General features: G+C 39.0%; 1 protein-coding gene across 5 annotated transcripts in view; it reads right to left on the reverse strand.

Annotated features, from left to right (window-relative positions):
- Positions 1–21521, reverse strand: part of LOC126335298 (apoptotic chromatin condensation inducer in the nucleus-like) — an 85404-nt gene that overhangs the window by 30828 nt on the left and 33055 nt on the right. For all 5 annotated transcript variants that reach the window (XR_007564852.1, XR_007564851.1, XM_049998402.1 and 2 more), the window contains one exon: positions 2596–2788. Coding sequence is in view for 3 of the 5 variants with exons in the window: in XM_049998402.1 (XP_049854359.1) it covers positions 2596–2788 (193 nt within the window). In the remaining 2 variants the exon portion in view is untranslated. The remainder of the gene's footprint in view (positions 1–2595; positions 2789–21521) is intronic.

Below are 21521 nucleotides of genomic sequence, written 5' to 3' on the forward strand. Positions count from 1 at the left end.
GAGTACCCATGATGAAGATGCACAGGTTGTGAGACGCTGTGAGGTCCTCCAAAACCCAACCCTGAGGGCAAGTATTGGTAAAGCCGCACAGGACATGATGGGCATTGAAGTCTCCCAGGAGGAGAAATGGTCGCGGAAGTTGTGCGATAATATCTGTGAGAGCCTCAGATTCTAGTGCATCTTGCAGAGGTAAATACTGTGAGCAAACAGTGATCCTGCGACACACATGAATTTTAACTGCAACTGCTTGCAGATCAGTAGCCAAGGGGATGGTAGAGGAGTGATGCGCATTAGTGACAAACGCTTTGACACCCCCATGGTCCTTTCCCCTGATAGGCTATCCTTGCAGTATAGCATATATCCCTGAAGCACAGGGACTTCAGTATCTTTCAAATGAATTTTATGTAAACAAAAGCACAAGAGACATGCGCCAGCTAGGAGTTTCAGTTCCTCCACATGAGTCCTGAATCCATTCATGTTCCACTATAGTATGGAAGCCATGTTATGGGTGAGGTTTTAATTTACCCTTATCTTTGCACTGGGGAGGTGAAGCACATGAAGAGTGAGGGGGAATGGAGGGACTGCTTGTATCCAAGGCACCTAACCTCATGATATCCTCCTCATTAGTCAGACAGAAAAGAGTAACGTCTGATGGCACTCGGGACAGCTTTTTACCCAAACTTCATGAGCCGTTCCCTGCGTCCTGTCCCTTTAAGGATACGGGGGGAAAGGGGCCTTGAGAGGCTCTGCTTCTCTTGTACCTTCTGGATGCTCGCTGTGAAACTTGGTCTTTCCTGGTGTAGCTGCATGGACTGCTTTGTTCCTACTCTTTTCCCCTTGATAGGTACACGTGCAAGAACAGATGCTTGTGGTGGATACACGCATACTAGGTGTCATCTCTGTGTCAACACGTAGACCTTGGGAATAGGTTTCTGCACCATGGAAGAACATGAGGTGGCAAAGAAAGAGAGTTTTGTTGCCTTACATTCTTTTTTGGCTTTGACATATAGGATCTGTTTGGTCACTTTCTCTCCTCTATTTTGCATTCTTCAGCAAAAGCAGGGCAGTCTCAGCTCCAGACTGGATGGTTCCAAGAGCAGTTGATGCAGATTGCTGGAGATGGGCAGTCAGTCCCAGTGTCATGGGTGGCTTTTCCACAGTTCCTGCAGATCGCATCACCTCCACAACTCATGGTTGAATGGCCGAAATGCTGGCATTTACAGCACTGTATAGAGTTTGGAATGTAAGGCTGAACATTAAGTCAAAGGAGCCCTGCCATAAGATGTTCAGCCACTGCCAGAGAACTGAATGTGACAATGAAAGTTTGTTAGCCGAGTTAACCAGTCCTGACGTCACCTTCTGTCAGACTGGAAAAAGTGAAAGACACGTCAGATCTGCGTTGTGCTATCGACCAAGAGTGCACCAGATGAGTGATTATAATACCGAGTCGGCACTGAGGTCTACAGGCTCCATACCTTATGCAGGGAGTATCTCCGACACACTCAGTTGTATTTTGTGGAAATATGATATGAAATGTGCTTTCTGACCTGTGTCTAAGATAAATATCCTTTTAGGTTCCATTCTGTCATATTCTAACAAGTCATATATTGGTCACACTACCAGGACCGTGAACGACCAGTGCACTGAGCATTAAGCATCACACATGCTTACAACAGTTGAGCAGATCGGCTATTGCAGGATACTGTCTTGGCACTGGTCATCCTATGGAATATAACAACATGGAGACTCTGGCACCCATTTCCAACTATTGGAAAAGTTGTTATTAGGGCAACAATTAACATTAAATTAGCAAGTAACTTTGTAACAATACGAGAGAAGGAAAGTTGCTACTCACCATATAGCGGATATGCTGAGCCGCGATAGGCACAATAAAAAGATTCACACAAACATAGCTTTCGGCCATTAAGGCCTTTGTCAGCAGTAGACACACACACACACACACACACACACACACACACACAGCTCTCCGAGACTGCAGATGTGTGTCCAAGTTGAACGTGTGTGTGTGTGTGTGTCTACTGCTGACAAAGGCCTTAATGGCCGAAAGTTATGTTTGTGTGAATCTTTTTATTATGCCTATCGCGGCTCAGCATCTCTGCTATATGGTGAGTAGCAACTTTCTTTCTCTCGTACTGTTACATTCCATTGTGGATTTTCCATTGTTTGATTCAAGTAACTTTGAAAATAGAGATGATTCTGCATGGAATCCTGCTCTTTCCCTTGTCAAAAAACAGAGGGACACAGTTAATGCTACTTCACCTGTTGTTCAGTAATTTTCGCTACCATTAAATTCTGGTGTAAGTCATGTGATGGTGCTGGTATTTACAGTGTGTGTGTGTGTGTAGTTTTTGCCTTGAATATAACAGTGTGGTCACCCGTCGAAATATAATCACCCCACTGCATTCCCTTACGTTATTTGAACACTATAGGTAGAAACTCTGATGTCACTTACACATACTTGTTTTGAAAATTCACAACACAGAGCAGTGATTCCACTTAGATAAAGTGCAGAAGGTGATACATCCTATCAGCATAAAGATTTCATTCCAGAATAAAAGTACAAGCTTTACTTACTGTGATCATCTGCTGCTGACGTAGTGGGTCTGCTGGTGTCTGGCATCACTGCAAGTGGCCTCATCAATTCCTTTACCTCTGTAACTTTTGCTGACCAGCTTTCTTCCACTTCAATTTTAGTATCTTTACAGTTATCATCTTCAGTCAGCTGAACTTCTCCAGCAGAAAGTGGTTTGGCACCAGGAATCAAGTTCTGTAATTACAGTTCACACTTTTCAGACTAATAAAGTAAATGGAAAAATCTAGGGTTGTACTCCTTGTAACTGAAAAACTTAGAAACCCACATCTGTAATACGAAAAAAAGAAAAAAAATTACATGAGAACTATTCCTGCATGCACTGAAGTGCAAACTGCAAATTCTAAGTTTTAGTTTACTGTCTCTTTTCTTTTGACCAAGTCCCTGAGACTAGCTACTTATAAACAAGTACCTATATTGGATTACCATGAACCTGTGACATTCATAAGGTGCTGACGCCACCCTACACCACACCTCTGCCAGGCAGCCTGTTGCAAGTACAGCCTCTGTGATTCAACAACTGCACAGTCCAGTGAGCCAAGAAATTGGCTGCAGAGGGCCTTCATGTAGATGAGACACGAGGACAGGTGTCGCGCACAACTAAAACAGGGATTGGTCCTACTGCAGACATTTTGCTGCATCCACTGCATCATATGCGGCCAATCAAATGCAATTCTGCCTCTGCCCTGCGAGAATTTAGGCCCAAGCCGGCCCTGAGCTAGCCAGTTCTGTCGTAGCCGTAATCTGGTGTCTTCCGTTACGGACCCAGCACTGCTTCCGACCACACGTTGCTTTCACCACTAGTGAACAGCACCAAGTTCGTTGACATGCTTGTGGGAACTGTTGGTATCATTCGATCACTCGATACTGTCAGATGCTTCTAATGAGACTGAAGGGACTTCGAAATCATATTGGTTTTGTTGGAAGTTTAATTCTGTTCAGGCTTACACTTCCCAGTTCAATTGCGGCCTTAGAATTTCTCAGCGTTCAGTCAAATAGGAGGACTCAATCACATCACAGAGAGGGGTGGGGGGGGGGGGGGGGGGGCGGGGGGGGGGGGGGGGAACAACACTGTTGGATATTATAAGCTATTGGATTAAGTCCTTTGTCAAATGTCACATATTCATTATCTACACGTACTCAATAATTAGCGATGGAATCATTATTCTGGGGGGTAAAAAAACCAACAACAACGGGGTACACAAGTGGTCAAATTACAAAGAAGGACCATTAGCATATTAAGCAGAAATAGTAACTGAGTTCCATGACATGTTTAAACTGCTGTAAATTCTAACTGTACAGCACATTCTACAAGGGAATAAAATTGTGCAATACACTGAAGAATGATGTAAATAAAACAGAAAGAAACTTCCACATGGGAAAAATATATTAAAAACAAAGATTCCAAGACTTACCAAGCGGGAAAGCGCCGGCAGACAGGCACATGAACAAAACACACAAACACACACACAGAATTACGAGCTTTCGCAACTGGCAGTTGCTTCGTCAGGAAGGAAGGAAGGAAGGAGAGGGAAAAATGAAAGGATGTGGGTTTTAAGGGAGAGGGTAAGGAGTCATTCCAATCCCGGGAGTGGAAAGACTTCCCTTAGGGGAAAAAAAAGGACAGGTGTACACTCGCACACACACACACACACACACACACACACACACACACACACACACACACATCCATCCGCACATACACAGACACAAGCAGACATATCACTGAAGAATGAGATTAAAGAGATAACTAAAATCTAAATCGTTCAATCTGAGTATGCCTGGTTAGGTGTAAGAGAGGGCCTGAAGGCCCTAATCTTGCCAGGTAAAATAAATGCATAAATAAATAAAATAAAATAAATATTTACAGTCAGTTAAGGCATCCCGCTTACATAATTCGTATTACAAACTCAAAGATTATTTAGCCGAGACAGGGTGGGTTGTGGTAAATTTAATATTATTTACTAATAAACAACTGTCTTTCTACATTAAACTGCTGTAGATTAACAAAAGCTATTGTAGGACAGCATGCCCAAAATCTCTGATGGAAAATACTAACATCTTCCAATTCCCTTGATCTCAATGCCTCAATCACTGCGGTGAGGTCCTGTCTGTTTTTTCATGTGGTGTGTGTGTGTGTGTGTGTGTGTGTGTGTGTGTGGTGGGGGACGGATGGACGACACTGCGCATTCATGTACATGTGAGCGCGCACAATGTTACCACTGGTGTGATGGAAACAAAAAGCAAAACTACTTGTCTTACTTCTAAGTAAGGGCTCATCTTTTCTGCAGCAGCAGAAGGAAAAAAAAAAAAAAAAAAATTCTACGTTTTCACATTGTAATAGTCTTATTTAGACCAAAATATGGTTTACATTATTTCAGAGCATCTTTGGTGATCATTTAACAATTTGGTTTTTCTTGCAAATCTATTTGTCAGGATCTTAACAGTCCTCAAGCTTTACATTACTACAATTAAACAGCATTAAATTACAATGATTATTCATGATTCATTTCCTCCTACTGCATTACTAATTTCTACCACACATACAGTAAAACCCTAAACTAACGAGCCAGCATTTAAGGAAATCCTGCTTTTAAGAAATATTTCCGTGACCCAGATGAAACTCCCATAAGAACAATGTTACTCCTACCTGCTTTTAAAGAACACTGCTTTAACAAAAAGCCTGCTTTTAAGGAATGAATACAGAACACACTAACAATTAAAATTCAGTTTTTGCTAAATTTGTTACATATCCAATTGAGTTGCTGAATTCTGTCGGCTTCACAAACGTCTTTTGTGTCGTGTGATGACAGTATAAGGAAACTGATTCTTTCGGTCGATAAGTACCTGGATTGAATTGCATTGTGGCGATATCAGAAAAAGCATTGAAAGAATCAGAAATCAATATGTGTCCTGTCTACAGTGTGATATTACTCACGTGATCTGATGTCACATTCACTGCGTTAGTTAGTTATGTGTTCCACTCATCAATCTCATGGTAACTGGTACATGTGGAATGCGGAAGACAAATGCATAAGAAATGCACACATGAATCAAGGTTGGTTATCTCTCTCTCTCTTTCTTTTAAAAACGTTTAAAATTTTTGCTACCTACCCCACTGTCTTAAACAGCACAAAATGTATACATGGCACCTATAGATTTATTTATTTCTATTCAAGAATTCATCTATGGTATAGAAATAGTTGTCAAGGAGATAAGACTTCAATTTATTTTTGGAACTATTACTGCTGTCTGTCAGACATTTTATTTCTTGTGGTAATTTATCAATAAGTTTTACAGCAGGGTTTGGGTTGGGTTGTTTGGGGAAAGAGACCAAACAGCGAGGTCATCGGTCTCACCAGATTAGGGAAGGAAGTCCGCCGTGCCCTTTTACAGCAGCATATTTTTACCCCTTTCTGTGCCAAAGACAGTTTAAGAAGAGGACAGTGAAGCCTGTCTGTCTTCTGGTACTGTAATCATGTATGTCACTGTTGTTTTTAAACTGGTACATGTTACGGAGCACAAATTTTATTACTGAGAACATATACTGTGAGGCTATTAAAACTGAGTTTTAAACAAATGCCTACAAGATGTGCAACTATGAGCCCCACACATTATTCTAACTGCTTTCTTTTGAGCAATGATTAATTTTTGCGTAAGTGTTAAGTTATCCCAAAATATTATTCCATATGACATCTGATTGAAAGTATGTTAGTTTAGCTTACTAATCTCTGTATCTTCAAAACTGGCAATTATTCTGGCTGCAAAAGTTACTGAACCTAGTTGCTTTAGGAGACCCAAAACATGGATTTTGCCATTAAGATTCTCATCTATATGTACACCAAAAATCTTAGTATGCTCTTCCCTGGCTACTGCTTCTGTTGATTTATTATATTTATTGAAGGAAATGTACTCCTTGCAGCAGAAAATTGGGATGTACTGTGTTTTTCAAACACATTATTTGTATAATCTTCTAATGGAGTTTCTTCTACTGGATTAATAATGATGCTTGTATCACAGCAAACAGTGTCAGTTTAGCTTCTTGTATCAGATAAGAAGGGAGTTCATTCACATACATCAAGGAAATGAGGGGACACATGATTGAATCCTGTGGAACATGTAATGTAATTTCACCCCAGTTAGATGAAGTGGCAAAATTCCTTAAATCACTTAAACCATATAAAAGGAACTTTCTGCTTCCAGTTTTGTAGATATGACAAAGTGGGAGACGTAAAGTGTTGTCTCTGTTATTGTCAAATTTATCAGTTTTACATATGTGGGGTTATGGCCTGCAACTGTAGAAAACTGATGATCATCCTCCACAATACTGAAGATAGTTGCAACATAAAATTTTCTGACATGGCAAAGAACTACGATTTAGCATCGTCTTCAAAATGAGGCATCCAAGAGAGAGAGAGAGAGAGAGAGAGAGAGAGAGAGAGAGAGAGAGAGAGAGAGAGAGAGAGAGAGAGTTAAATTCTAAGCTAGTGATTTCCCTGGATGCAAAGAAAGAACAATCATGTCAACATTTCGAGATGTGGAACCTATTATTTTTAAACGGTTTGAAGGAATGAGAAGTGGCGGTATTCCTGTAAGTGGAAACATGCTGCAAGAGAAGCTTGGGAAATCCCTTTGAAGATGGGTCTTGAAAATTTCATTGTGTTGAATGGCTTGTGACGAAGCAAGCTGATATATTTTTACTTCCCCTCTTGTTTTGCCATCTGCTCCCTTAAATCGTTTTTTTCCTTTCTGAATAATTACCACAAACATAAGGGAGTATAATCTGCATTTTCACAAAAGAGAAGGGTTGGTCCTCAGTTTTAAAGAATATAACGCCAGATGTAATTTTGTACTTAGTTTTATGTATGTACTTTATTTTTTAATTTATTTCGACTTTGCCTAGTTAGTATCTTTTGTTATAAGGTGAAATCAGTAATTGTTTCATAACTTAAATGCTATTGTTGACGTATAAACAAATATAGATTCTGTACCAATTATTAAGATTTGGAGGAAAAACCGGAAGTATTCTTAAAATAACTATTTGAAAACATGTTAGCAAAGCCAGCCCTTAATTAATTCCAAAGTAATCAACAGTTTTGTCAAAAGCATTGTTTGCCTAACAAGTTAAGTTCATGATTTAAAGAAATAATTCGGTTTAAGCCTTACAGAAGAAGAAACTGTTAAAAAGAACCAATTTTTCGATGTAGTCAGTTAATTTAAAGAGTTAAGTTTTAAACGTAATTTCTGTAAATTTAACTTCAAACAATGTGTAGTACCTATTACTGTGAGGATATATAAGGGCCCAAATTTTGATCCAAAGACAGTCAGTCCACAGCTGAGTTTCAGACGAGAAACCTGTGCTGGTTAGAACAACAACAATACTTCAACTAACTGTGAAATAAGTCTTACACTATTAGCCCATCTGTAGTAACAATGACAGTGCCTGCTCTCCATATGTAACTTTCTATTCTTCAAGAAGAGTGAACTTCATGATTAGGTTTTTACTGCTCGTAGATGTTCAATAGCAAACTACTGTGGCTTGCTTGCTACCTATTAATGAGGCTTATCGAAAGTTAAACAATAGTGCACAGGTCATATTAAAAGTGTATATGGGGGGTTGTAAAAAGTGAAAGTAAACAACTGTGAAACGCAAATGTGCACATGTCGGCTACATCATTTACAGTAGACAGTACGGAACTTCAACCCCCTATTTTTTAGCCAGTTCGTCGACACTGAAGACAATCAACTAAGAGATAAAGCAGGGAACTTCGTCACATATGGTGCTCAGGGTAAGGACTATTGTGTGTAGGCACAATAAACTAGAACTCACGAAATTTGATAGTGAAGTTTGAACTTGGGCAGTTTACAGGGATTTAAATGGAAGAGATCCTACAGCCAACCAGTTCTGGGGATTCATGGCCACAGCATAACAACAACTAATCAGTGAGTGGGTTCTATGGAAGCAGCCATTGAGTACAGAGGCAGCCAATCAGAATGCAGGTGACACAAAATGACCACAGATAAACAAGATGCCTCGCCAAGAGAATTACAACTTGCAGCAGGTGACAAATCGGGACGACAACCGCAGCAGCAGGCGAGCATTTAAAAAACATGGTAATTTCATAGCAAAAGCCATTTCATATCAAGTGATACATAATGAGTGACCTTAACGAACAAGACAGTGGGACTGAGAACAAATCTGTAGAGGTTAAGTTTTTAAGTGAACAGAAAGTTCTAAGTGGGGCTGGTTCTGTAGAGGATGGTACTTATAAATAAATCAGACATGAATGTAACTTTGAATGATGGGGACGTAAATCCTATTGTAGATGAAATGATAAAAGCTTCATCTACATTGTGTGGTGATATCAGCGAAATGGACGAAAACAGTAATGAAGTGCATGAGGTCGTTAAGTTTTAGTGGAGGAACCTGGTAGTAAAAAATCAGCAAGAGTGAAAGTGTATGGCAGACGGAAAAGTGAAAGCAATGTTAAGGCAAATTATTAGTAGTTTGAATAGTATGGAAATTAATATGAAAGAAGAAATTAGTAGTATTAAAACTGACATGATTAGCTTAAAAGATGAACTGAAGAAAGAAATTAAAAAGGAAATTAAGGTAGTTAGCTCTAGTCTTTCAGAATTAAATATGAAGGTTGAGGCAGTAGGGAAAGATTGTGATGAAAAGATAAAGAAAGTAGTAAATAACACGAATTAGAAATTAACACTGATGAGTAGTAAATGTGTAGAAGAGAGAAAGAAACTGTGTGTGTGTATAGGACGGCAGCTTCTGAAAAACAGTGTAAAGATGAAGTCAAAGCTGCCAGGAAAATTGTGTGCTGATAACAGGGTTAAACTTGAGAACCAAATCGTCAGATTATAACATGGTTTAGAAACAGAGATAGAAACCAAGTGTGCAGTAGTGGCAGAGGAAAAACTGGAAAAAGTAAATGAAAATGTAGATTCAAAATTGACTGAAATGGAGATAAATGTGGAAGAGGTACAAAATCTAAAGCACAGAGAAAGTGACAGTGGATCTGATAATTTTTTGGTACACTGGATGATAGTTTCTTCCAGGCAAAAGATTAATGAGGATTTTTTTTGTATGAACAAGGTCACATGGCAAGTAAAAAGGAAGTGGATCAAAGTGTTTACTGGATAGTGGCAGTGATTTGAATAACATTGGACAAGCATTTATTGAATCTATCAAGGACACGAAGGGTATAGTGGTGACTTATGTTTCTGGAATAAAAATTATTGGTGCTACTGGTAAGCTATCAAAGAGTGTAAAACTAGAGGACTGATAGGGCAGCTGTTCGAGTGCAATTTATTGGTAATTCAAAATCTTAGCATTGATGTAATATTTGGGAATAATTTTTTGTGCAATTAGCAAGTAGGGGGTTCAACATTCTGTGTTGGATTCATTATGTGGTGATAACACTTACTTCAGCTGCCTTTCTAAATTTTCACATTCCCTGAGGCAGTCAAACTCTTCTCCTATCCTATCTGTAGTTTATAAGTGAATCAATAGGATTCTAAAGTATAGAAATATGTTACAGAAAGTTTTTCTAGTGTTATCTATATACATTATGTTGTGTTACTGATAAGTAATAGAATCATAAGAGGATGAAAGAAAGTAAATTGGTACCATGGTGAAAGAATTTATGTCAAAGAAAGAGGTTAGGTAAACGAAAAATGAAACGTGTCAGCATATGTAGAGGATAATTAACATATGAAGTGATCAGCTCATTGGTGCAGCAGCAGAGTCAACATGCAGGAAAAAAACCATCTTAAATATGAGTGCTTAATATTAACTGTGGTATAATAGAAGTGTTTGTGTTCAATGCAATCAGTATATGGAGACAACTATCAGCCCATAGAAGTGAACCGTGGTACAGCCTCTTCTAATAATATAAGCAATTTATACGGTTAAATAATAGTTTTTCCAAGTTATAATTTTGTCGGATTGGTAATGAGAGTTAAGTCTGCCTTAGCATACAGATCTGTTACTGTGGAGTGTTTGTCAGTAGAATCAATTTTGCATTGGATAAGCAGAGAAGATGTTAATTTATTAGTTAATGAAGCAACAATGTAATAATAACATGATGAATAATGTTAGGGATTTAATCGTTGGGAGCCTGTCTCTGCAGTAGGGATACTTTTTGAGAATGCACTCCACTGGTTAACTAAATGAGGAAGATAAGTAAAAACTTGGACCTGACAGACATGATTAATAAAAAAGATACCTGTTTACAAACAAATGTGGTGTAACTCTATTGATGATCTAATTGTGAACTAGGCAATATCTGGTTCTGCTTTTATTGTGCAATTCATGACACTGCAGCTGGAATGATAGCTTAACAGAAAGAGCAATATTTTAGTGACGTAAACGTTATATAATGCTGCATCATTGGATCTATAAGTTATCTCAAAACTTCAATTGGTGTTCTGAGGAATTATGAGCTTAAAGTGGTAATACTGGAATGCAGAACAGTACGCTTGCTGATTAAGTGTGGTGATAGACTGATGTGAATATTCTGTCAGGTCAACTATTTGCTAACATTTTTGTGAGGATTTAATTTTCTGGTTGAACGAGAGTAGTGCTCAGAGCTGAGTAGAGAAATAGGGCAATGATTTGGTACAACTTCCATCCCCTTAATTTTGATTTGATTTGTAATTAAGTTATGTGATGGTGACTATTTTTTTAATAACGTAATGATTAGTAAGTCTATGCTGTTGCACACCTTGAGTTTTCGCTATTTTGCAAATGGGAAAGAAACCCAAAGTCAAGTTTCAGACAAGTTATGACTGAGTAATGTTTGGTGTGTAATGTGCACTTTATTTTAATATTTTTTCTAGTCCACACCTTTCATACTATAGTCAATTTCAGTGCTAATTACTATAATGTCATGAGAACTATGTACTGCAATTATTTATGATGTAATGAATATAGTTTGCCATTAGTGTTAAACTTTTTTTTAGACATAAGTTAGAATTAATCCTTATGGGTAACTTTTGCTACCCATGAGGATTAATTCTTTTAAGCAAGACAGGACTTGTATAAAGTGATACAGATCTTAGCATGCAACCATTGTTTAACCAAAAAGGACATCACTTATCATGAATATGCCTAATTTCTATTAAAACTATAACCTCTGGATATTTTGTGCAAATGTACAATACACGGTGAATTAGTGAAGTTCGGTGGCAGGAGTAACAAGACTTCTGGTCAGGTGACTACAGGTTTATGAACACAAAATCAAATAGGGGTAATGCAGGAGTAGGTTTAATAATGAATAGGAAAATACAAATGCAGGTAAACTACTACAAACAGCATAGTGAACCCATTATTGTGGCCAAGATAGATACGAAGCCCACACCTACTACAGTAGTACAAGTTTATATGCCAACTAGCGCTGCAGATGATGAAGAAATTGAAGAAATGTATGATGAAATAAAAGAAATTATTCAGGTAGTGAAGGGTGACGGAAATTTAATAGTCATGGATGACTGGAATTCAGTAGTAGGAAAAGGGAGAGAAGGAAATGTAGTAGGTGAATGTGGACTGGGGCCAAGAAATGAAAGAGGAAGCCGCCTGCTAGAATTTTGCACAGAGCACAACTTAATTATAGCTAAGACTTGGTTCCAGAATCATAAAAGAAGGCGGTATACATGGAAGAAGCCTGGAGATAGTGATAGGTTTCAGATTATATAATGGTAAGACAGAGATTTAGGAACCAGGTTTTAAATTGTAGCACATTTCCAGGGGCACATGTGGACTCTGACCACAATCTATTGGTTATGACCTGTAGGTTTAAACTGAAGAAACTGCAAAAAAGTGGGAATTTAAGGCCATGGGACCTGGATAAACTAAAAGAACCAGAGGTTGTACAGAGTTTCAGGGAGAGCACAAGGGAACAATTCACAGGAATGGGGGAAAGAAATACAGTAGAAGAAGAATGGGTAGCTTTGAGGGATGAAGTAGTGAAGGCAGCAGAGGATCAAGTAGGTATAAAGACGAGGGCTAGTAGAAATCCTTGGGTAACAGAAGAATATTGAATTTAATTGATGAAAGGAGAAAATATAAAAATGCAGTAAATGAAGCAGGCAAAAAGGAATACAAACGTCTCAAAAATGAGATCAACAGGAAGTGCAAAATGGTGAAGCAGGGATGGCTGGAGGACACATGTAAGGATGTAGAGGCTTATCTCACTAGGGGCAAGGTAGATACTGCCTACAGGAAAATTAAAGAGACCTTTGGAGATAAGAGAACCACTTGTATGAATATCAAGAGCTCTGATGGAAACACAGTTCTAAGCAAAGAAGGGAAAGCACAAATGTGGAAGGAGTATATAGAGGGTCTATACAAGGGCGATGTACTTGAGGACAATATTATGGAAATGGAAGAGGAGGTAAGATGAAGATGAAATGGGAGATACGATACTGCGTGAAGAGTTTGACAGAGCACTGAAAGACCTGAGTGCGCAATTAACATTGTTATGTTTTATGTAAGTTTACGAGTATCAGAAGGAACACCCTCATGTTCCCCAGAGTTCCTCCAAACTACAACAGAACAGAAATTAGATTACTGGTGTGCCACGAACACCTGGCATTTACCATTGGAAGGGGGGAATGTTGTTGATGTGATAAAGTTATATATAAACCTACGTAATAAACATATACTCTTGAAATGTGAATTGTTATTATGTGTGATATTAATGTGCATAATGATTATGTATAAAATATTGTGTGTTCGATCAGAGGATGGTGATGTGTAGTGTTTCGAGAATTTCCATGTAAATTCTAGAACCACTCGGCCCTTTACCGTCTCAAACACACGATATTTTAAATTTAAGTGTGAGAGCCAATCTACTGCACATTGCCTGTCTGTGTGTGCAGGTCCAAAGTGTGTAGTGAGAAGACTGTAGACACAGCACCGACAAGTACTTGTCGGTTGCGCCAAGGAAGTTGTAATGAAAGAACACGGCAGGCCCAAGGAACCTCTGAGTTATTTGGCGCTGTTTTAGAACTTTGACTTCTGTGTTGGGGGGAAAAAAACAGTGGAGTTGAAAAATGATTTTTAGTAACTTTCTGCACAGGCATGCTACAGGCAAGACTTGTTTGTGATTTCAGCAGTTGTTAAACCAACTCTTTAGTAAATGTATCTTAATTGTGTCTAATGTGAGGCGACACGGGCAACTTACAAGAAGTAACATATTTATGAGAGAAATGACAATTTGTTCTTTATGAAAGTTGAAATACACCGACAGTGAACTAAAAGTATTCTAAGAGTACCTACTTATTTCACGAGTGAAGAGAGAGTCTTATATATTCCTTTAACTAGCATCATTCTTCAGAGAAGTAGTTTATAGAGATTCGAGAAGCCGGCTATGCAGAGAAGATCGGCTGCGCATTCCCAAATAAGTCGACTGGTGTAACAGAATGAGGAAAGGTTGCAATCCTACTTCATACATTGTTGTTGTCAAAAACATTGGAATACAAAAATCCCCATACAAAATATTTACATACAGTGTATCGTTGTTGATGTTGTGGTCTTCAGTCCTGAGACTGGTTTGATGCAGCTCTCCATGCTACTCTGTCCTGTGCAAGCTGCTTTATCTCCCAGTACCTACCGCAACCTACATCCTTCTGAATCTGCTTAGTGTATTCATCTCTTGGTCTACCTCTACGATTTTTACCTTCCACGCTGCCCTCCAATACTAAATTGGTGATCCCTTGATGCCTCAGAACATATCCTACCAACCGATCCCCTCTTCTAGTCAAGTTGTGCCACAAACTTCTCTTCTCCCCATTCCTATTCAGTACTTCCTCATTAGTTATGTGATCTACCCATCTGATCTTCAGCATTCTTCTGTAGCACCAGATTTCAAAAGCTTCTATTCTCATCTTGTCCAATCTATTTATTGTCCATGTTTCACTTCCATACATGGCTACACTCCATACAAATACTTTCAGAAACGACTTCCTGACCCTTAAATCTATACTCGATGTTAACAAATTTCTCTTCTTCAGAAACGCTTTCCTTGCCATTGCCAGTCTACATTTTATATCCTCTCTACTTTGACCATCATCAGTTATTTTGCTCCCCAAATAGCAAATCTAATTCCCTCAGCATCACTCAACTTAATACGACTGCATTCCATTACCGTCGTTTTGCTTTTGTTGGTGTTCATCTTATACCCTTCTTTCAAGACACTATCCATTCCGTTCAACTGCTCTTCCAAGTCCTTTGCTGTCTCAGACAGAATTACAATGTCATCGGCGAACCTCAAAGTTTTTATTTTTTCTCCATGGATTTTAATACCTACACCAAATTTTTCTTTTGTTTCCTTCACTGCTTGCTTAATATACAGATTGAATAAGATCGGGGATTGGCTACAACCATGTCTCACTCCCTTCCCAACCACTGCTTCCCTTTCATTACCCTCAACTCTTATAACTGCCATCCGCTTTCTATACAAATTGTAAATAGCCTTTTGCTCCCTGTATTTTACCCCTGCCACCTTTAGAATTTGAAAGACAGTATTCCAGTCAACATTGTCAAAAGCTTTCTCTAAGTCCACAAATGCTAGAAACGTAGGTTTGCCCTTCCTTAATCTAGCTTCTAAGATAAGTCGTAGGGTCAGTATTGCCTCACGTGTTCCAACATTTCTACGGAATCCGAACTGATCTTCCCCAAGGTCGGCTTCTACTAGTTTTTCCATTTGTCTGTAAAGAATTCGCGTTAGTATTTTGCAGCTGTGACTTATTAAACAGATAGTTCAGTAATTTTCACATCTGTTATCACCTGCTTTCTTTGGGATTGGAATTATTATATTCTTCTTGAAGTCTGATGTATTTTCCGATGTATTCAGTTAATTTAAAGAGTTAAGTTTTAATTGTAATTTCTGTAAATTTAACTTCAAACAATGTGTAGTACCTATTTAAATGAGTTTGAATGTGGTATTATAGTTGGTGCACGAGTGATGGGACACAGCTTCTCAGAGGCAGTGATGAAGTAGAGATTTTTCCATACAACCATTTCAAGAGTGTACTGTGAATATGAGGAATCCGGTAAAACATCAAATCTCTGTGGCCACAAACAGATCCTGTAAGAATGGAACCAACAATGGCCAAAGCGAATCGTTCAACATGACAGAAGTGCAACCCTTCCGCAAACTGCTGCTGCAGATTTCAATGCTGGGCATCAACAAATGCCAGCATGTGAACCATTTAACGATACATCATCAACATGGGCTTTTGGAGCCTAAGGCCCACTCACATACCCTTGACGACTGCACAACAAAGCTTTATGCCTCACTTGGCCTGTCAATACAGACACTCGACTGCTTATGACTGGAAAAATGTTGCGTGGTTGGACGAGTCTAATTTCAAATTTTGTTGAGCGGATGGATGTGTGCATGTATGGAGACATGCTTCATGAATCCATGGACCCTGCGTGTGAACAGGGAACTGTTCAAGCTGGTGGAGGCTCTGTAATGCTGTGGGGCACATGCAGTTGGAGTGACACGGGACACCCGATACAGCTGACAGGTCGTCTAGAAACTGACAGGTGACACGTATGTAAGCATCCTGTCTGATCACCAGCATCCATTCATGTCCATTGTGCATTCTGACAGACTTGGGCAATTCCAGCAGGAAACTGTGACACCCCACTTGTCCAGAATTGCTACAGAGTGGCTCCAGAACACTCTTCTGAGTTGAAACACTTCTGCTCGCCACCAAACTCCCCAGACATGAACATTATTGAGCATATCTAGGATGCCTTGCAACATGCTGTTCTGAAGAATCTCCACCCAGTCATACTCTTACGGATTAATGGTGTCAATTCTCTCCAGCACTACTTTGGACATTTTAGTTGATTCCATGCCACATCATGTTGCGGCACATCTGCTTGCTCGCGGAGGCCCTACATGATATTAGACAGGTGTACCAGTTTTTTTGGCTCTTCAGTGTAGTTAAACAGCTCTTACATCATCTTAACAAGTGGGAATTATAATTCTGGGTCACTCCTTCCATGTATCTAGGCTGAAACTCCATTTAAGGACTGTGTGTGTGTGTGTGTGTGTGTGTGTGTGTGTGTGTGTGTGTGTGTGTGTAGGGGAGACACATTTACTAATTTCTGTGTGTGCACATTAGTACAAAGTTAAAGCTGCTTTACTATGGTGGATGATCCTGAGTGGGTATGCTGACTGTTTTCTTGCGACACTATTTCTGCGGTAGCTAGGAGGATTGTTATTTCTCTGCTATGTTTGATTAGTTTAAATAATGTTTGGGTGTTTATTATGTGTTTCTTTTCTGTGAATGCCTACTGAATCTTGAAATTTTCTTGTAGTGTCACAAAATGTTTTTTGTTGCTGAATCTGATTACTTTCATATCCAACAAACAGAATTTGAAATATAAGAAATCTGACATATACCAACTCAAGTGCAACAACTGGGATGCTTTATACTTAGGACAGACCAGCAGGCAATTTGAAATAATATAAAAAACATGGAAGTATGATACCAGCCACTCAACATTTCCACCAACCACAATAGATGCAATTATGAATCTAGTACTGACTCAGCAACAAAAAACATCTCCTGACACTGTAAGAAACCTTCCAAACTCGACAGCCAATCAGAGAAAAAATGACATACTAAACGACCAAACAAACATCAGCAACTAATAGTCATTTAAATAAAACAATTTGTTTTTGTTGTGGTCTTCAGTCGAAAGACTGGTTTGATTTAGCTCTCCATGCTAGTCTGTTGTGGTCTTCAGTCGAAAGACTGGTTTGATTTTGCTCTCCATGCTGGTCTATCTTGTACAAGCCTCTTGATCTCCAAATAACTATCGCAACCTACATCCTTCTGAATCTGCTTACTGCATTCACCTAATGGTCTCCCTCTATGATCCCACCCCGTTTCACTCCAATGCTACACTGGTGATCCCTTGACGTCTCACAATGTGTCCTTATCAATAGATCTCAACTTCTAGTCATGTTGTGTTCAGAAGTTCAGAAGAACGCGAAATCCCGAAGATGGGCTAAAATTTACAGACGCGCGAAATTTGGCACGTACTTCGATGCGAGATGCCTTTAATAGGTTCCACAACGAAACATTGTCTCGAAATTTGGTAGAAAATCCGAAGAAATTCTGGTCGTATGTAAAGTACACAAGCGGCAAGACGCAGTCAATACCTTCGCTGCACAGTGGCGATGGTACTGTTATCGACGACTGTGCCGCTAAAGCGGAGTTATTGAACGCAGTTTTCTGAAATTCCTTCACCAGGGAAGACGAATGGAATATTCCAGAATTTGAAACACTAACATCTGCTAGCATGAGTTTCTTAGAAGTAGATACCTTAGGGGTTGCGAAGCAACTCAAATCGCTTGATACAGGCGAGTCTTCAGGTCCAGATTGTATACCGATTAGGTTCCTTTCAGATGACGCTGATACTATAGCTCCCTACTTAGCACTCATATACAATCGCTCGCTCACCGATAGATCTGTACCTACAGATTGGAAAATTGCGCAGGTCGCACCAGTATTTAAGAAGGGTAGTAGGAGTAATCCATCGAACTACAGACCTATATCATTGACGTCGGTTTGCAGTAGGGTTTTGGAGCATATACTGTATTCAAACATTATGAATCACCTGGAAGGGAACGATCTATTGACACGTAATCAGCATGGCTTCAGAAAACATCGCTCTTGTGCAACGCAGCTAGCTCTTTATTCGCACGAAGTAATGGCCGCTATCGACAGGGGATCTCAAGTTGATTCCGTATTTCTAGATTTCCGGAAAGCTTTTGACACCATTCCTCATAAGCGACTTCTAATCAAGCTGCGGAGCTATGGGGTATCGTCTCAGTTGTGCGACTGGATTCGTGATTTCCTGTCAGGAAGGTCGCAGTTCGTAGTAATAGACGGCAAATCATCGAGTAAAACTGAAGTGATATCAGGTGTTCCCCAGGGAAGCGTCCTGGGACCTCTACTGTTCCTGATCTATATAAATGACCTGGGTGATAATCTGAGCAGTTCTCTTAGACTGTTCGCAGATGATGCTGTAATTTACTGTCTAGTAAGGTCATCCGAAGACCAGTATCAGTTGCAAAGCGATTTAGAAAAGATTGCTGTATGGTGTGTCAGGTGGCAGTTGACGCTAAATAACGAAAAGTGTGAGATGATCCACATGAGTTCCAAAAGAAATCCGTTGGAATTCGATTACTTGATAAACAGTACAATTCTCAAGACTGTCAATTCAACTAAGTACCTGGGTGTTAAAATTACGAACAACTTCAGTTGGAAGGACCACATAGATAATATTGTCGGGAAGGCGAGCCAAAGGTTGCGTTTCATTGGCAGGACACTTAAAAGATGCAACAAGTCCACTAAGGAGAGACCTTACACTACACTCGTTTGTCCTCTGTTAGAATATTGCTGCGCGGTGTGGGATCCTTACCAGGTGGGATTGACGGAGGACATCGAAAGGGTGCAAAAAAGGGCAGCTCGTTTTGTATGATCACGTTATAGGGGAGAGAGTGTGGCAGATATGATACATGAGTTGGGATGGAAGTCATTACAGCATAGACTTTTTCGTCGCGGCGAGACCTTTCTACGAAATTTCAGTCACCAACTTTCTCTTCCGAATGCGAAAATATTTTGTTGAGCCCAACCTACATAGGTAGGAATGATCATCAAAATAAAATAAGAGAAATCAGAGCTCGAACAGAAAGGTTTAGGTGTTCGTTTTTCCCGCTCGCTGTTCGGGAGTGGAATAGTAGAGAGATAGTATGATTGTGGTTCGATGAACCCTCTGCCAAGCACTTAAATGTGAATTGCAGAGTAGTCATGTAGATGTGCCACAAATTTCTTTCTCCCCAATTCTACTCAGTAGCTTTTCTTTAGTTAGATGATCTATCCATTTAACATTCAACATTCTTCCGTAGCACATTTCAAAAGCCTCTAGTCTTTCCTTGTATAAACTGTTTATTGTCCATGTTTCATTTCATACATGCCTACACTCCATACACGTACTTAATCAGTTATTTTGCTGCTCAAATAGCAAAACTACATTAGATTAGATTAATACTTGTTCCATAGATCATGAATACGACACTTCGTAATGATGTGGAACGTGTCAGGTTAATGAAAGATGTCTGTACAAGATATTACATTACACAAAATATTGCATGACACTAATGCTTAAGTTATTTTTTTTCCCTCCCTTAATTTATATCTAAAAATTCAGCCAATGAGTAGAAGGAGTTGTCATCTAGAAATTCTTTTAATTTATTTTTAAATGTTGGTTGACTATCTGTCAGGCTTTTGATGCTGTTTGGTAGGTGACCAAAGACTTTTGTGGCAGCAAAATTTACCCCCTTCTGTGCCAAAGTCAGATTTAACCCTGCATAGCGAAGATCATCCTTTCTCCTAGTGTTACAGCTATGCACACTGCTATTACTTTTGAACTGGGCTGGATTATTAACAACAAATTTCGTAAGTGAATATATATACTGTGAGGATCCCTAAATCCTTAAATAGATGTCTGCAAGATGACCGTGGGTGGGCTCCAGCAATTATTCTGACTACACGTTTTTGAGCAATGAATACTTTTCTACTCAATGATGAATTACCCCAGAATATGATACCATACGAAAGCAGTGAATGAAAGTAGGCATAGTAAGCTAATTTACTGAGATTCTTATCACCAAAATTTGCAATAACCCTAATAGCATACGTAGCCGAACTCAGACGTTACAGCAGACCATCAATGTGTTGCTTCCAGTTTAACCTCTCATCAATGGACACACCTAAAAATTTTGAAAATTGTACCTTAGCTACAGACTTCTGTTCAAAGTCTATATTTATTACTGGAGTTGTGCCATTTACTGTACGGAACTGTATATACTGTGTTTTATCAAAATTTAAAGAGAGTCCGTTTGCTGAGAACCACTTAATAATTTTGTGAAAAACATCATTTACAATTACATCACTTAGTTCTTGGTTTTTGGATGTTATTACTATACTTGTACCATCAGCAAGTGTCTTATTTCCTAATCTAACTCCCTCAGTAACACCTGAAACGTATAGCAGATAAATAAAACTCCATATAGCCACCAAAAAGACAGTATCACCCAAAATAGTCAGCATACCCACTCAGCCCCCCCCCCCCCCCCACTATTGTAGTAAAGTACCTAAAACAATGTAATAATGTGTACGAACCGAAGTTAGAACATGAATCTCACATATACACCCACACCAAAATATTGAAACCTGTGTACATGTTTACTCTCTCTCTCTCCAACCACAGATAACAAGACAAATGATGATCACCTAAAGCAACAGAAAAACCAACTACATGTGGTGTACGTGCCTCCACACAACATGAAAATGTATGTATATCCAGCGTCAGTGAAGTGCAATCTTTTAGAAATATGTGGAAGACCATTAGGAATATAGTATGAATAAGTACATTGGGAGTATTAATCTTAATTTAGTGCTGTTTAATTGTAGTAATGTAAAACACAGGCACTGCTTACAGTACCGACAAACAGATTTGTAAGAAAAACCAAATTTTGGTGTGACTGCTGAAGATGTTTTGAAATAAAGCAAAAATTGTTTTGTCTAAAAGACTTATTACCGACTTAAAAAATGGAATATAACATATATTACTTGAATAGCAAAAATACTTTTTGCTGATTTTTGTGTATGCATGTTTCCACTTTTAATTCAGATGATAGTATTATGCAAACAATTAACAGATAAATTATTCATTTGCATCTGTAGTGATGTAGACTCTGATAACCAATACAAGTGCCATAGCTTCTTTAGAAATCATTGTCACAATGAACTTTAAACAGGACCACAGTGAGTTATATAGTGAATTGTTCTAGATAGACTTTAA

This window comes from Schistocerca gregaria, chromosome 2 (genome assembly GCF_023897955.1).
Source record: "Schistocerca gregaria isolate iqSchGreg1 chromosome 2, iqSchGreg1.2, whole genome shotgun sequence".
Classification (NCBI taxonomy): domain Eukaryota; kingdom Metazoa; phylum Arthropoda; class Insecta; order Orthoptera; family Acrididae; genus Schistocerca; species Schistocerca gregaria.